We start from the raw sequence: 18,204 nt of genomic DNA, 5'->3' as shown, positions 1-18,204 counted from the left end.
ACTATTTAAAAGTTTAACTGTTGCATGCTGTGTGAATCATGAATATAATTTTGCTTAAAGAACGGAAACAAACGTCAGACCCATACCATATTGCATTAAAAGAGTTTGGGAACGTCATATTCATACCCGTTCTGTCAATCAATTTTGTCAACTTGGATCACTTTGAAAAACTGGTAATTTATTGTTTATTTCAACGAATTCTGCTTATGGTAGTTATAGCAGCATTATTTAAATTCAAACACAGAAGTCTTCAGACGCCTTGGCAGTATTGAATATCTGCATAATTTCTACAAAACTTCTTGGGTTAAATTGTGAATTTATCTGAAAGATATTATTGAGTACCAGTAAATTTAATTCAAAGCCCCAATTAGGTGCAGTGTTCCCCACGGGGGGCCCACAACGATATGAAAAGAGTTCAAAACATTACAAATAAATCATGATTTTATCAAATTGCCGTTAGCCTGCCAGTATTCAACATTAGTATGTATTGTTTCATGAGTTTTATTTTGTCAAAGGTTAATTTTCCTCGTCCGTTAGGCACAGAAATTGATACGACGTGGGGGTCTGTCAAAAATAAGATTTACTAACAGGAATCCGCAGCTCAAAAAGTTTAGGAAACCCTGGTTTATTAAAAACAGTCTATATTTTTCATCAAATTGTGATAGTGACTCTGAAAGTTACCTCTTTGAAGTCCTCCATCCTAAAATATCAGTCAATACTTTTAGAATGTTTGAGTTCGTGTTCCCTTCTTTCATAATAGCAAATTCTAACATTTCTCGTCTTCAATTATTTTTCAGTTGTCTCAAGACACATATGATGGTATTATATTCACAAGTGGAAATGCTGTGAAAGCCACGAGAACAGCACTAGAAAAAATAGCATCATCAATCACCAAAGTATCGTTGCAAAAAAATTGTTACGTTGTTGGCAAGGCAACAGATAAATTGGGTATGATTCAAAATTTTTGTTTAATTGCAAGTGATTGTCCATTTCAGAGGTTACTTACAAATTTGGTGTGTTAAAGTAACCTTTTGTGAAATCATTTCTCTTCTTGTTACTGTATTTTGTATACCGTAATTCGGTATATAACATCTATGATATATAAATTGGTTTGGAATTAAACTGTGAACTGACACTTGAAGAAGAGTCTTGAAATTAATATTAGTATGAGTAGTTTCAGTGTTCATCATCTTATTCGTTTATTCAATATTAATGATGGGTTCTCTTGCCATAAATATATTTTGAGTTCAAATCATTCAATTATGTTTAAGTGACAAACTGTGTTGATGTTTATTTTATATTTAGCTTCTGAGATTGGTTTCAAATGTTCTGGATCAGGATGTGGAAATGCAGAGGAGTTGGCGAAGCTAATTATTGCAGGTCTGTTATTTTGCTTATGATGGGTAACACTCAGATTAACTGAATTTGCAAGTTTAGGTAAATTCAACTTTATAGTCTGAGTAATACTCTCCATATTTATTGGTGAATATAGAGATCCATTGGAAATTGGGTAAATTCAACCAACCTTTTTTGTTAAATTTCTCTTTCATCATGCATAAAAACTACTATATTTATTCAATCTTTAATAAATCCTTAGCTATTGTTATATGCAAGTCGCACTGCTGTTTAGGAACAGTTTAAGTACGGTTGTTTATCATATGTTCATGAATGAGTATTATACAATTAAAAAAATGAAAGAATATTAGTAATACTAAAGCGAATACAAATTGAAATTTCTACCCAGAATTAGTGCATGCAAAATTTAAACGGGTATCTTTGAACAATATGTTTTCTGCATTTTAGAAAATTCTTCAATCTCTTCTAAAGGTTTTCTCTTCCCATGTGGGCAATTGAAACGGGAGACTTTACCAAATATGCTGAAAGAAGCAGGTATAGCATTATAAACACTTTGTTGTTTTAAGCTTTAAGGTGTAACTAATTCATGTGTGCAAAGAAGAATTTTTTAACTCAAAGATTGTGGAACAACTTGACACTCTAGAACCAAATACAGTTAAATTATGAAAGCTTTTTAAGTTCGAATATCTTTAACCATTGGTTTGACACTACAAAATTTTATTGTCTGGAATTCTTTGGGCATTTTTTAGTCTATTCATTAAGCATGTGTTTAAAAATCAATTTACTGTCTGTTACCAATTTTAAATTTTTTTTTATAGATCAAGGTTTCTCTGCACAAGTCGTAAATAAAAATAAGTGATTTTAAAAATAATAATGGTTTTATAATGGGAAATAAATATCGAAGATTGCACCTTCTGGTTGAGCATTTTATGTCTTGCACCTATTTCCACTGACATTGGTACAGCCTTGATAACCTCTTTGTAACTTTCTCAATTAGCTTCTTTTAGCTGAGAACAACAAATTCATAAATTTCTGTTGTGCTGTATACTGTTTCATAACATGCCGCCTATTTGATTTGATATTTTCAGGATTTAAATTAAGATGCTAACCTGTATATGAAACAAACAGAACATCCAAAAATATTTGAATTTCGTATATTCTGATTAAAAATGATAAATTATCAAACTTGTCACATTTCATTTAAGCTTGTATCAATTCAAACCTACATTGGTGCAGCCTTGATAATCTTTTTCCAACTCTTAACTTGGTGCTTCAGAAGTGTGTGTACCAAGATGGGTGTATCTAATTTTATTCGCCTACTTTACATCCAGTTGTGTAAAGGGACTGAAGCTTATGGGTGTATATTCACTTGGCTAACACAGACAGTCCCTGAACTCGTTATAGAACTAAAATAAGGAAAATCGGAATAAAATTATGGCCTAAGCCTAACCTAGTACACACACTACGGGAGTACCATTAAATTTTCTGTTCTGTGTTGTTAACTTTTTTTACTAAACGTTCCTCTTTGTTCAGAAATCAAGCTAACGTGCCAAACAGTCTATGAGACTATCGAACATCCGAAAATATTTGAAGCAATTAAGAACCATAAGTCTCAAAATATCAATCCTACTATCGCAATCTTTTTCAGTCCTTCTGGAGTTCAATTTTCTCTTCCAAAGTTCAAACAAGTTTATGGTGAAGATTTAAATGGATTTTATGTAAGTCGTGACAGCGATACTTTTGCAGAAATAATTTTTAAGCTGGGATTTATTAATCCTTTTTCAACTTGAATTTGTGACTTCACTTTTACTATCAGTCGAGCAGTTATCTTCCCTTCTTACTCAAAATTCCCCTATTCCAACTAATTTAATACTGTAATGACTTCTTTGAAAAAGGTCTTGACACATTCTAGTGGTGCTTGAGAATTGTGATTTTATTACTGAGTAAGTTGGCATTGGAAAAGAATCTTGTATAACCCATCCCATTAAAACTTTGTGATGTATTTATGTCTTCGATCTGAACAAGGCTCTGCACAACCCACCACTGCTAGTAGGGAGCTACTATAGTTTGAAAGTATCTAAATCTTTTCTGGTTAGGTGTTGCATACCTAGTTTATTACACCCTTGGTGAGGTGGTGGGCACGGGATTCGAATCCAAGATTTTCCCAGGTGACGCCATGATAGTTCGGTCTATGCCACCACACTAGTCTCACCTAGTGCTGAAGATATTCAGTCCCAACAAAGATATCTTTGTTTGATACGACTTGAACATGTGGCAATCCCCAGGTCATTTTGTTTGTGATGAAATGCTTTGATAATATAACTTTATTACACTGGCATTAATCATAATTGTGGCAATATGAAAATAAATTCTTAATTCCACAGTGTGCTGCAATTGGACAGACAACATCAGAAGCATTAAAACAAGCTGGAATCCAACCGTGTTGTGTTGCCGAACATCCCAACCCTGACTCCTTGTATTTGTCTATTAAATCATTTATTTCAAGTATCGAAAATAAGTCATGACTTTGATGAGAAAGGATTAACTTCATAGATGTCACCCAAGCATCAACTCCCTGTTTTCTCCTCTTTTGACAATGACTAATCAGCAATGAGTTCACGATGACATAACAGTTGAAATTTGACAAAATGGTCAGATGCTTTCTTCACTCACACAAAATTTCCAGCATGGTCGTAAACAGACTTTGATGCAGATTTTGGTGTTATTACTTTTCAACTAGATAATTTGAAACAAAATAGTGATTTTGGAAGATGAAAACCTGTATTTACACCCCAACTTGCGAAAACATTACTAAAATAGCACAAGAATTCGGCAATGGATAAAAGGTGTGAATAACTTTAATAATATACAACGGCTGTTCTCCCTAAATCATTACCATATATGTGAGTGAATATATCATCAGACATAAAAATGTTTTAAAACTGGGTTCGGTGTGATTGTTAATTTGCCCCAACTATGCTGACATGACCTTTGTTTGATCCCTGTCTATGCATCCACTATTGGTTCAGAGTTGTCTTGCAGCTTGATATCCTTGAGCACCTCTAAGCGTACTCTGTAGTGTATTGATATAACAAAAAAAAATGCGATTTCTGGCTCTTCTAATCCTGAGGTCTTTGGGCAAAACTTGATAATAGTGAACAAAAGATTTCTGAAATGTTTATTGCGATCATGGATTACTTATTTTGCATTGGGGGTTCTATTTGCGTTCTATTTTGTTTTATCGGTGTTTCCCGTACAATAAAAACGGATTGTTATTATAGAGTTGTGCAGCAACGTTTTCGTGGGGATTGTGTGTAGGTTGTGCTAAGGTTTATGAAATCGCTTGCGAGCGCATCTTATTACTCGTCTGGCTTGGCAGGTTCGAATCCTGTTTTTTTTTTGTTTGTGTGAGAGAGGATTGCTGGACTCCCCCCGCCGTAGGGTGGTTTGTGGCTCGGTTATGGCTTCTCCACCCTCAAAGTCCATGCATCTGAAAACAAATAAATAACTGGTTACTAATCCCATACCCGCACGCCCTTGTCAGATATATGAATAAGCCGTCTCATTGGTTTTTCTCTCGCCCGTGATAAATATAAAAACCCTAATTTGATATGCGTCTCCAAAGTTAGGATTTCATATTAGCTGTGTGGAATGTCTATACGATTTCATCAAGACTATTCATTGTTCCACGGAGTCAGTGTTACGTCTTGTCATTCCATATTAATTCAATTGTGTTCAACGTAACTCGCGGCAGCGTCTTCTCATGACAAAATAAAAACAGCTCTAAAATTATGAAAAATGATTATATATAGTTTTGATAAGTATTATTGCAATCTTGTAAAGTCGTTATAGCCGTTAGAAAAATTTAAGGTCTGACATGGGTCGCCCTAGAGTAAAATTTGATTAGTACAATAAAAATACATATGAAGTTTATATATTATTAATCAATAATAAATAAATGTCGCCTCTAAATCCCCGCGGGACGTCTTCCGAAAAAGTCACCGCGATCAGGCTCAAGGCCGACTTTTTCAACGGATAATGTTTCTTCTGTTGCGTCACCCGTTAAATGATACTTTTAGCTCATATTGATTTATCGGCTGCAGAAAATATATTTATTTATTTTATTTGAAACGTCCTAGATATAATGAAAAAAACATCATAATTTTCGTGCGCTCCTGCGTTTTCGAATCTCAGTGGGAGATATTGGTTTAAAGAAATACGTCGAGAACGCCCCTCTTAACACAAGCTGGCAAATCCGAAATGAAATAATTAGAATTTGTGGGGAAACGGTTCGTCGACATATCCTCAAACAAATCAAAACGTGCCAAATTTTTCACTGTGTTAGCCCACGAAACAAGCGATATCGGACGGATGGAACGATTTTCGATCTGTATCGGATACGTAGACAAAGAATCCAACCAAGGGGTCATCAGAGAAGATTATTGGGATTTGTTGAAGCAAAGAATTTGACTTTGCTGAGTTACTTCTGAACACTTTGCGCAACTGGGGGTTGAAAATGGAATTTGGCGATGTCGCCGCAAATATGTACGGAAGCTTCAGAAGAGTTCATACTATCGTGTAAGAAGCCTATCCGAATGCTTGCTACACACACTGTAATTTGCATTGTCTGAGTTTAGCCATCTCACTCGCATGCAGTGATGCCTCTTTGAAATAGGCCCTAAAAACATGCAAGACGTGATGATTTTCTTTAGCGGAAGCCCGAAGCGCACCAACGTGATGGCCGAGGCCATAACAGCATTAATGCCATCAAGTCGTCGCACAAAGTTGAAATTAGTCTGCGAGGCTCGTTGGGCAGAAAGACCCGACGCAGTTATGGTATTCCGTGGATGATTCCCAGCCATTGTTGATGCTTTTGGCCAAAGCAAGCACTGGAGTGATACAATAAGCGCTGACAAGGCAGAAACTAATAAATACCGAATTAGAACGGCCGAATTTGTGTACAACTTAATAAATATTGGAAACTGTTTTGGGAATAACTCATCAGCGCTCCTTATCCTTGCAATCCAGAGAAATACACACAGATAAAAATTGTTTCCTGTTTCGAGCGGTTAAAGAGAAGTTACAGGAGACTCTTAACAACGTAGAAAGAGAATTTTCCGCAATATTCGAAGAAATAGTGACAATGCTAAATGAAGAGAAAATTTCTTTATTTGGCAGAAGACTACGTTCGAAAGATACCCGAGTACCGGAGCAGCAACTTGGAGAAAGTACACGGGGGAACACTTTCAAAGAATGATCGACGAATTATATCGGAATTATTCGGCCATACCTTACAAAAAATCGCAAAACGCTTTTTCGTAATCACTGCCTACATGCCCAAAGATGCAACTGTTTTAACCGGAGCCTCGTAGTTGTTCAAAAAATATCGGGACATGCTCGATTTTTGGCCCATCTTTAAGGCGGTGCTTGCTTTGTGCGAGCGAAAGTGGGAAAAAATAAATCCGACGCATACACATTTGTCGCGAAATGCGCTCGATGCCTTTAACGCAGCTGATGTTGATTTTTATTCAAAAGTGAAAAAAACTATTGCAAATACTCGCCACACTGTCCGTTTCCACGGCCTCCGCTGAGAGATCCCTTTTCTCAACTAAGAACGCTAAAGACACAAATTTTGCGAAAACTTGTTGTCAACAAGCTTGAGGCACGGAAATGTAAGTGAGCAAGTTATATATTTCGCGGTAGCTCATTGAGTTGATTACCTGATTTCACTGTGGACTACATGCGATTGCTCATTGGGTTTATGAAACCGAATTTGAGAAGCACATTAGAATACGCAGAGAATAAGCGCAAAGTGCGGACATAGACTAACCTGAATAGTAATGATGGTATCTTTCTTTTTTGATCTAGGATTCGAGCGGTATTGAGAGAATGTATATATTTGTCCGGTGGCCATACTATGACACACTCGACGAGATATTATATTCCGGCTTATTTTTCAAAAAGTTGTTGTCGACAGGCTCACGAAAATTCAACTATTCAAACTGTATTTTCGTAGTACCAGCTGTATTGCGGTCACATTCCAGAAAAATCTTTTTGTACTAAAAATATTCGTATAATCATTGCTTATACGGTATTTTTTCAAGATGAATTCCATTATACAGAGAATAAAGTCATTAGGAGAGAAATACCTCAGACTTTTTTCACGGACTCAGACCCGCCATAACTTCCCCGGAAAGCGTGTTAGATCTAGTTAAAGTGATCTAAACTGTTTCACGAGCTCTATCGTGTCTTGCATTTCAACTTTTAGTCCTGGAAGCGGCAAATTTTGGCCTGATGTTTTTAGTAACTGAGGGTATAACTTCTGCAGACACCAAAAAGAAATTTAGTATGGAAAAAAGTGTGGCAATACATCCAACTGAAACAATGTAATCTGTATTTAGCATTGTAAACTGAATGGCAGGTACATTTTTAATTCTTGGCCACTGGAAATAGCTACAGAATATCAACTAACAGCTTTCGTTTTGAAATATCCACAATGACCAACATCGTTTCTGAGACATGTTCTGCTCTGTGAGAGACAAATAAATCGATTTCGATTATTAAAGCAACTTCCATGGTTAATTCAGGAATACAATGTGGGAATTCGGACTCTATTTCCAAATCTTAGTTTATTCCAACAAACAATTTGCAACTGTCATCTCTGAACCGACTGAGAGAATATAACATATTGAACGATGCATCTGTTGAATGGTGCAAAACTATGAAAGAGATCAGTGAAAATGATTGCTGCACTCTTGTAGCCCTATTGATTTTTCAGTACTGGGTTTTGGAACAAGAACAATATATTTTTCTGTATAGACTGCAAAAATTGATTATTTTCCACCATTGAAGAGGGCGAGAGTATCATTCAGTAAAGATAACGGGCAAATACCGGCCAAGTGTTTCCTAATGGGTTGAGGTTGCTGACCACTCATCTGATTTACCCACTTATTTTTTTTCCTTGTCTGAGAGTTTCAGTACGACAAAGGCCAGCAAGGAAGTGTGTGGCAGAACATTCAACTGAAACAATGCAATCTGTACATAGCGTTATAAACAGTATGGAAGGTACATTTTAATCTCTGGCTACTGAATATAGCTGGAGAGCAATAGCTATCGCTGTGGAACATTCACAATGACCCATATAGTCCCAAGAGACTTGTTGTGCATTGTGGGATACAATAAGAAGGGATTTCCTCAAGTGCTTAGTGACGTATTGTGTGATTTGATTGTGAATTACTACAATTGTATTTCGATTCGCAGCTTTTGCGGAAGCACAAAGGGGTTTATAAAACTGAATTTGGGAAGCACCTCAGACACAAGACAAGAAAAAATGCTCGTTTATACATTTGGTAAATCACGTACATTAAACCAGAATAACCACTATCTATGTTTTCTCAGGTCTGACTGCGTGTGACATTGAGTATGTGTGGTAAATACAACGATACAACTGTGGCAAATTCGACGAGAAAATATACCCAGGCTTATTTTTCACGAATTTTGCGAGAACTTGTTGTCGTCAGGCTCTTGGTGAAATGCAGAAACTTTGATCAGAAAATGCTGCATTGAGAAAAAAAAGCATGAAGAAAGCAATGAGTTGTTCAATCTCATATACCGTAAAAAAACACCGGCGTGGACATGTTTTATAGGAACTTCGAGAAAATAATGGTCAGCGAAAGACAAGTTAGCTGAATATTATGAGGCCAGCAACACAAAGTCAGTAACTCAACAGTATTGTTAAAAATGAATCCTGATCTCGAACAACTATTGTTATATTTACATTAGGATGAACAAAATGCTAAAATGCAGTGAAAGTACTGTACGTGCTTTTCACTTCAAACAACAGCATCATGAACTTGGAAATAGTAAACACAACAATCTGGCAGAATGAAGCTGATCGTTCGCGTCCTCGGTAAAAGACTTAATATTATCCACTCCATCCAAGTACAGTATTGGTCATTGCAGAATGGATCATTTGTATACATTTAGTCTGCCTGATTACGTGCCGGTTGTAATCGTTGTGTCGATGCCCGAGGATTTCAGTGCAGTCAGTTATTATTTTCCCGTTCTGCTATATTAGTCAGGCTGGTCAGCTTATAGTTCGATTAAATTACGGTGGGACTTAAATCAAACCTGAATACCTACTATCTGCCTTTTCTTTGATCTAGGATTCGAGTGACATTGAATAATAATGTTTTTGGTGGATACAAGTGTAGGAAACTCGACTAGAAAGTATGCCCCACCTATTTTTCACGAATTTTGCGAGAACTTATCGCCAGGCTTCTGGTGAAGTGAGAAACTTAGATCAGAAAATGCTGCATTGTGTATAAAGAATGAAGTAAGCAATGAGTTGTTCGATCTCAAATTTAAATCGTTGATATATAATAAGGAAAAACAATACCAAGCGTGAACTTCGAGAAAATAATGGTCGGCGAAAGATGAGTTAGCAAAATATTCTGAGGCTAACAACATGAAGTCAGCTACGTGTTTTTCAATTCAAACAGTAACATCGTAAATTTGAAAATGATAAACACAGCGCAATCTTGTAGCCTGAGCAGTAAAAATACTGAATAAACGAAGCTGGTCGCGGGCGTTGTTAGTAGAAGACTTAATTTACCCATTTATCAGTATTGGTCATGACGGACTGGGCCATATGTATTTACATTGCGTGATTACGTGTGGATTGTATCGGAGGGTTCGCGGAAGAAATCTGTTATATGACTCATAGCTTAAGAAAAAAATTGAGTGCTTGTATTATATTTGTCACACTTTGTTGCTTCGCACTTCGCAGTCACGGCTAGACATACTGATTCTTCACTTTCCGTTGTGGGCCTGTGATATCACAGAGAGAGTTCAATTGCTGCCATTACAAGTTAACTAACTGCAGAGGTGTAACTATCGCTGCCTTTTTCAGTTTTTGCACGTTTGCAAAAAATCTTCACTGCGAAACGTGTTGCAGTGACTTCTGGATAGCAATGACTTATTCAGGTCTTGCAAAGATGGCTCTAAAAGTGCTCATTCTCTTTGCAGTAATCTACGAGTGAGAGGCAACTCTTTCCATTCAATACCATATAAAAACCAAATACCGAAACAGACTGGATTTCACACATGACATGAGAGTTGCACTTTCCAAAACTCAACCCAAAATAGATGAAATGATTGCAACGAAACAAGTAAACCCATATCAATAAATCTAGCCCAACGTTTTATCAGTTGCAAGTGAGTAGGCTACATCTTCCTTTTTGGACTTTTCACATATTGAACACGATAAAGCCAATAATAAATGTCTGATATTTGACTCACAATTCGCATTGAAGAAAAGATTACGTTCCCAAACACTGGCCGTAATAGGATATTTAGAACTGTTTCATTATGAACCTCAAGAAGTTTTCGACACGAAAGAACACAAGCAGTGTTCAGTTTCGCTAACATTGTTGTTCGAAATATCACCCTAATCCGAGTAAATCGACAGTTGAAACATAAGGTCGACCAACTAAATTTAATCTAACAAAGCATCAGCACAGGAATGAGTTGAGGAAACTGACAATCGGTGTCCATACCTCCAATATTAACACAATAAAAGGAAAAAAGTAGCAAAGCAAAACAGTCACGTCCGGTTTTTTACTGAAGATCCCTTGTCCAATGAAACACATCGGCGAGCCCTGCCCCCTAACGGTAACACGCAAGACCTATATCGATGGATTTAAAATTCAAAAAAAGGAGTAAATGCTAAAATTGATGGAACTCAGTAACACAAAACTTCAATCACAGCTGGTTAGATATTCTGAACTACTTGGTCTGGATACGATTCTTGTAAGAAGCTCACACAAGGCTAGGAATTTTCATTATACTGGCAACGCTGAGCTGGCATGATAACTCTGGCAACGCAACAATGCAAATTTCTATAGAATATTCGCCCCCTCATTTTGTGCTCAATATTGTAAATTTACAGAAGGAAGGGCATATATCTTCAGGGCGTATAAGTGATTAAGTGTCATTCGTAAACATTGTGTCAATACTACCCGAGCATCGACTTCTTTGTTTACTTCTGTAATATTGGCCTATCAACAAGATGTCCATGGTGACGCAACAATGCAAATTTTAGTAGCCACGGAGACACTTTCTTCATTCAGATTTTTCAAGTATGGTGATTAGCATTACCTCGTTTCGGGTCTCATGTACTTTCTTACCTGAATAACTTCTAGTGGGCGTGGCGTAACAATTTTTGGATACATGATTCCTGACCCCATCCAAAAATTGTTACGCCACGCCCACTAGAAGTTATTCAGGTAAGAAAGAACATGAGACCCCTCGTTTCCATGGTTTTGGAAGGTATTTGTCAGTTTTAGTTGCTTTTCCGAAATATAAGTATAAATTGAATAAATAACTCAACGATCAATTTGTTATCTGAAAAGTTTTTATCTAGTTTCAGTTACTAAAAACTAGTCCCGAAGCTGCGAATTTTCTACCGGCATGTTCTTGTCCATTTGTCCATATCAAAGCCTATATACCTGGTCTATATGTCGGATAGTTGAATATTTTGACACTCCTGTTACCTGGCACTATTTCAAATCTGCAATTTGCACACCTGCGACATACGCTGGTACGCTGTTGTTTTATTTTTATCGTAGCCTGATGATTTTGACGGGATCTTTGGATTAACAAGGACATCTACGGATATTCGAGCGAAGTAGACAAATGGACCGTGTTTGTGAGAGCAGTTTGCAATCGGAGTTTTTCAGTTTGGTAAGTGAAGTGTTTGTACTTTCTATCAAAACTATTATTTTGTACGTCATGCAGACTGACTATGTAGTAGCCAACAAGTAATTTACGCCGCCATTGTGCGCTCAGTACGACTGGTAGGTTCGATGTTCATGTTATCCCTGTGCTGTAGCTTAGTACATGAAATACTGGCATGAATGTCTCGCCCTCGTCGATGGCATACACGTCGCTGACCTCACTAGTTCTATGAATGCTTCTAATTTATCTGTGAACGCATACAGTATAGATTATGAAGCCGCCCATGTAGCCTACGTGTAGGCTATTGACCCTCATCCGTCCATGGCGGAGAGGCAGTCATTTCACCAAACTTCATGGTTCGTGGGGGCCTTCCATTAAGAAGACATTCAATAAAAATCACCTGGGTCCGAGCAAGTCAGCCTATAGGCGATTTATGTAGCGCAATCTATTTCTGGCGTAAATCAGATTTCTAGAGTAATCAGCATTTTCCATCTGCATGTTCTTCATCTGAAGATCTTTTCTTTGGATACTGCTATATGGAATTACTGTAATCATATAGCAACATACCATTGGCAGTTTTGCTACCATAATGTATGCGTCATTCATTTATTGAGCACTTATGTGGCGTGAAACCTGTCATAAGGTGTACCAAAGTGCCTTGTATTGTAGTAGTTCAATGTAATGTTCATGCCCTGCGAGTAAGCGAGTATGAGTATGAGTATTGTTGTAATTACTATTTCGGTCGAATAGTGTATTGAGGTTTGCACTATACATTCTCATTCTTTTATTTATTTTATTTAAATAAAAAACTTGTTCAAATCACTCACGCAGCAGTAAAAGAGATTAATCTCTGAGAAAAGCAAAACGTCATCTACTGAAGTGCTACTGCAAATAAAATGAAATATAGCGATGGTGAGTAAGTTAGTAAATTCGAAGCTGACAAGTGAGCAAGGTTCAAATATACGGACACGAATGGCTACCGGTTAGGGTGTCCACCTAGGCCTAGTTTTTATCCGAACCTTAAAACCGAGGTTCGAGTTTCATACTACTTGCTGACATCTAAATTCCCACCAAGCGTTCGAAATTTTGTTTGTGAAGGCAGCGTTCGGCACCGAGAACCAATGTGCGTTGTCGTAACTGGAGGGCGAGTGGTGAAGATAATAATAAATTGTACTGTCGCTGAGACAGCAAGTTGGGGCTGGTTTAAACAGGAATAAAACGCTTTTGTTTGCTTTGTATTTATGTTTTTATTCGAAATTTTAACCTTTTCAAATACAATTTGAACGGTAGAATATGGTCCAAAGTGCACCCGTTAGAACTATTATTATTTTCGTTATTTCCATCTAATCTAATAAGAAAGTAAACGCATCATTTCGGAGAAAATGAAACCCGCGTTGCGATTGCGAAAACTCGAATCGGACATACTAGTACCGGCATGGTAAGAATTAGTTGTATCAAAGCAGCGAGTTTGCTGAAAAAAATTGAATACTTTTTGTCCGAAAATCACCCTTATTTTGCAAATCATCAGAGACAAAAATGCGTGTTGCAAGGCTTTACAAACGGCCTATTCATTCAATACACGGTCCGATCGATTAGACTCTAATCACTAGAGTCTGACTAGACTTTTCACAATTCCCTTGAAAACGCGTTTAAATACCTATAGGTGCACGCAGATTGCAAATACAACTTGAACAAATAACGACCCAGAGTGAAATTGCAACATTATCCGCCATTATTCTCCTCTAAAAATCCTATTTCTAAAAATAAAATGCACTCCATAAACGGAACACACACCCCAACCAGACGGCAAACAACGCGCTGATACGGATGAACAAATCGATGTCTCTGAGTTATAAGCAATGTGAATTTTAAACTCACAATTGTGATATCAACTCTTTCCTGATTGCTCGATCGGCATGATCACATAACGTCCTAACTTAACATATTCATCAATCACTTTCGGGCATATCAATAAATTGCGATTTACATATCATTCAGCAATACTGCTTCGCTTCATGTCCGACCCGAATCCTTATTATTTCGTGCTAAGAAACCTGTTTTGTTTGTTTCTAAAAGACAATATCGCGCCTGTCACTTCACTATATTTTAAACACTTTTGTTTGGTTTTTATTTATTTTACAAATGTTAAATGTTAATTTTCATCAGATTAATTGATGTAAGACATGTACAAATGTTCATGCAAATTCTTGAGATATATTGAAAAAAGTTACAATGAAACTTAGGTCTAAGCTATCATGCAGGGTCTTGGTGCGTATCATTTCAAAATGAATTAGGAAAAGTTACTTCTTCGTTAAATATCAAAGATGTCGTCAAAGTGGGAACATTCTAATTAAACCAGTTTTGAAAGAATATAAAATAAATAAGTAGAGGAATTACACTCAGTAGTTAATATCGGCAATGAAAAAATGTAAACGCACCTGAAGGTTAAGTGATGGAACTAGACTTATAACGAAGTAGGTTAGAGTTAAAAACATCGCAAATAAAAAAAAATGAAACCACTGCTGTGGTTAGAATCGGGGTCGTTTTACTAAAATATTTGTGGAATATCTCGCGTATGCATTTGCGTTTGCAAAAAGCCATTGTCAAAACTGAAAAATAATAAAAAGCAAGCTTAATGCAAGATATACATAGCAAAATATTTGCCATGTACATGTGCCTAATTTACCATTTCAAAATATTCAAAAGTTTTAAAATAAGTGTGGTACCAGGCAGAAATTTACAGCCTGTGTAGAAATAAAAAAAAAACATTGATAAATTTTTTTCTTCAATAGTGGTTTTTATAAGTTATTATGTAAAGAAAATGAAAAATCAGACGAAAAGACGTTAGTAAACAAATGAAGAAAACAAGAATAAATACACCATGACACTGATTGTACTGAGATAATTTACAGAATAATAACAACTACCAGTAGTTGTGAAAACAAAATAATAGAATGTAGAGGTTTTATATTTTATGCAAGTCCAAGTTTCATCAGTCCAAATGTACTTTGTTTTTCTTATTGTCCGAATAGTTTGATAGAATTAGTCAGAGAAATCCATGCCAATATCTCAAATATTATGACACCGATGTAGTACACCAATATGTAGGGTTGGGTGATTTTCTTGTCAGATTTCTATGAACTAAATATATCTACCTACTGTCAAATGGTAACCTGATACCTTTCTCCAGAGCAGGCCACATAAATACCGATGGGTTGAAGATGACAACTAGTGCGATTCGTGTTTACATACTTTTTTTTTATCAAAGATTTCATCATAAAACGCAAAATATTTGTTTTTAGAGGAATTTAAACTAACTAGAATTGCAGCTAGAAATAGTGAGATAAGATCGACACTGAGATTTTGCAAAAGTTTCCTGATTCAGTTCTTGTAAACATAAAGGCTTATCACAAATAGAACAGGCAGAGGCAAGAAATATTTATAATTTAGGGTTATTAGTTATTATTCACAGATGAGTCGTGTCACCTATGCTCGGATTAGGTATGACCACATATGATACAGAACTTGTTATATGATCTATATGCTCCATTTTTTGATGTTTGTTTCTGGTGAAACTGAATAGTTTATAATAGTGACGAAACATCGACACTAATTAATGTCAGAATTTGACATAATTTTCGAAGCCAGATGTAGCATGCAACAAAACTGGCGATTTATGTATATAGGTCATTTGGAAGTAGAATAATTTTAACGAAGATGGATGATTAGTTTGTCTAACCATCTCCTTTCCTATAATAACCATGTTTAAACAGAAGTTTAGTTTTGAAAATGTTGGTCGATGAAGCATAATGTCATCTCAGCGTGATATCAATGTAGTTCAAAATGAATGAAATGTTACTGTCCCGAATCTCACGAACGACCTCCTTGTCTTTGCCAGATCCAGACTGCGTACTCCTTCGTGTAGTAGGTTTGATGATTGTGTTGTCGCTTTGTTTCATAGCGACCTTGTTTTATGTTTATAGTGAGAAAATATATTCCCTGAGTTGTGATACTTTCGTATCCTTCTTCTACGTCTATTCTGGTGGCAGCGTCATCTGCATTTCTGTTATATCTACATCACAGAGATAAAACCACTTATTTGAGATATATCTTCGTGGCCCGACCGCATTTTCAGGAATTTTGAGTCCTTTATTGTAATATCGTTCTCGTCCGTCAGCCATTTTCCAGTAAAACATACCCTTGAAAAAGTAATGCGCTGAGTCCGTATACGAGTAATACGCACTGTCGATGTTATTAGGCAATGGAGACGCTCCTCCCCAACCAGGGAATTCTTTGGATATCTCGTATATACCTTCGACCTTCGATTTTCTCCAGTCGTATTTGTAAACCTGAAAATCAAGATATTTCGTTGTAAATGCAGGCGATTCAACGAAATTTGAAAATTGAAATTATCATTAAATATAATTCAACTATCAAGATATATGTGTGGGCAGAACAACTGACCAGGTTGTATAAAACGGGTTCATGAATTAGTAAAGTTTAAATTAATTAAGTCTAAAATAATTCGAATGGGTAACGAGTGAAAGGCAACAAAATATTGCTATGTTCTTTATTTTTGCATTGTAAATTACCCAATCAACGTAGAAAACTTTTATTAAGACTCACCAAGCTATTTTTGAAAAAGTACAGCATTCTTTCGGTCATCTTATAGAAAACTGTATCGATGGGATATGGTATTCCTGGGAAACCCTCGCTAATCTTCCGTGGATATCTTCTTCCCTGCTTGTCGGTGATCTTCGCTCTATCTTTTACGCTGTCGTATTCGGTGAAAGTGTCGCCTAAACAGGTAAAACATATATGATTATAATTTTGGTAATCTGCGTGTCTTAATAAAGTTTATATTAGGATAGTATCAACTGATATATGGTTATAGCTTCGTTGTGATATGAAACATAGTACAAATCTTGGTCGATGCACAATTGTTTGAGTAGCAATTATTTGAAATTCAAAGTTATATCAATTTACGAATAATGACAGTAATAAATCTAATTCTTCCTATACCTGTGAAAAAGTAAATCGGCCCATCAGGCACACTCCAGTCTCGAATATGTACAACTCCGTCAACTTTTCTATGCCTATCAGTGCTTTTATCATCCATAACGCCCCTCCAGAAATTTGAACTATATTTAGGATCCCCGTATCTTGGTCGTCGTCCTCTGTAATAAACATAAGATTGTTAAGTCCTCAAAAAAATAGTTACATATCAGACACTTTCTACAGTAATTGAAAAAATTTTCTGCTCAATAAGCAGTAGCCACTTGTATATATCTTAGAATTTCTGTGGTTTTGTGCCCGAGTGAGATCACATTATGAGCGTGTTAAATAAGGCCTATTTTTTCCGCCGAAAGCGTGGAATTTGAAGATATCTTATGTGTTTCTATTCATGTATACTAACTAAATAAAATCTTAGAAACATTTATAGTTAGTGTAAAGTGTTTATAAATAATGTACCTGTTTTCATAAAGCCAAAACCATGTGTTCTTGAAAAAGTATGTGTTGTACTTCCAACGTAATGATCCGTCCGCAGCAACATATTGACGAACCCAATCAAATACGGCGTCGAAAGCAAGATTGCAGCTTCCTGTTAAAATATTCAAGTTATATATATATACTTTTGCCTTCATGGATTTGAAATCAGAATGTCCAAAAATTCGGTCTTAATCTTGGAGTAGGAGGACCGAATACATCGAAAGGCAAAACGGGTGAAGTTTGTTAAATTACTATTTCTCGCCCGCGTTTGTTGATCAAATCATATTAATTTTTTGAAGTTGTCTCCATATGCTTCCGTCGATTTGATATCGTCATTCAAACTTAATCTTTAAGCCTTGAAAGCATACATTTGTCACTCACTATTTAATAACGAAGAACACATATGAGTACTTCTTCAAGATTACGTAATAATAACGATTTAGACACAGCTTATTTCGTAATATGTGGTTCTTTGTAAGTCTGTCATTTATATGTACTTTTGAACCTTTGAGCGAAATGCTTGAAGGACTTTATAAGACTTTCGGTTTGCTGATGGGTATTGTCGTAAGATCTTCTGAATGGCGGCTTCCGATATTTTAAAAATGTCTATCGGTTTGAATT

At 36.2% G+C, this 18,204-nt stretch overlaps 2 protein-coding genes across 3 annotated transcripts in view; one reads left to right on the top strand and one right to left on the bottom strand.

Moving 5' to 3' along the window:
- Window positions 1-38: 38 nt before the first annotated feature.
- On the top strand, window positions 39-4,634 carry LOC120339633 (uroporphyrinogen-III synthase-like). Its single transcript, XM_039407799.2, has 6 exons — window positions 39-173; window positions 798-948; window positions 1,306-1,380; window positions 1,804-1,890; window positions 2,890-3,074; window positions 3,741-4,634. The coding sequence occupies exons 1-6, from the start codon at window positions 39-41 to the stop codon at window positions 3,879-3,881; spliced, it is 774 nt and encodes a 257-aa protein (XP_039263733.2). The 3' UTR covers window positions 3,882-4,634.
- A 10,487-nt stretch (window positions 4,635-15,121) lies between these two features.
- LOC120339223 (uncharacterized) overlaps window positions 15,122-18,204 on the bottom strand; it is a 43,391-nt gene continuing 40,308 nt past the window's right edge. For both annotated transcript variants that reach the window (XM_078116150.1, XM_039407309.2), the window contains exons 9-12: window positions 17,566-17,695; window positions 17,116-17,270; window positions 16,720-16,892; window positions 15,122-16,442 (exon numbers count right to left, since the gene is read on the bottom strand). In XM_078116150.1, the coding sequence (XP_077972276.1) occupies window positions 16,128-16,442; window positions 16,720-16,892; window positions 17,116-17,270; window positions 17,566-17,695 (773 nt within the window). In that variant the 3' untranslated portion in view covers window positions 15,122-16,127. The remainder of the gene's footprint in view (window positions 16,443-16,719; window positions 16,893-17,115; window positions 17,271-17,565; window positions 17,696-18,204) is intronic.

The sequence above is a fragment of the Styela clava genome, chromosome 9 (assembly GCF_964204865.1).
Source record: "Styela clava chromosome 9, kaStyClav1.hap1.2, whole genome shotgun sequence".
Taxonomy (NCBI): domain Eukaryota; kingdom Metazoa; phylum Chordata; class Ascidiacea; order Stolidobranchia; family Styelidae; genus Styela; species Styela clava.
The sequence above is the reverse complement of the archived record's forward strand: the minus strand, read 5'-3'. Positions and strand labels throughout refer to the sequence as shown.

Bases quoted from the DNA above. Each gene is read 5' to 3' on its own strand.
- LOC120339633 (XM_039407799.2), top strand. From the start codon at position 39: ATGAATATAATTTTGCTTAAAGAACGGAAACAAACGTCAGACCCATAC. The intron at 949-1,305 runs GTATGATTCAAA...TTTTATATTTAG, and splicing joins CAAGGCAACAGATAAATTGG to CTTCTGAGATTGGTTTCAAA. The intron at 3,075-3,740 runs GTAAGTCGTGAC...TTAATTCCACAG, and splicing joins AAGATTTAAATGGATTTTAT to TGTGCTGCAATTGGACAGAC.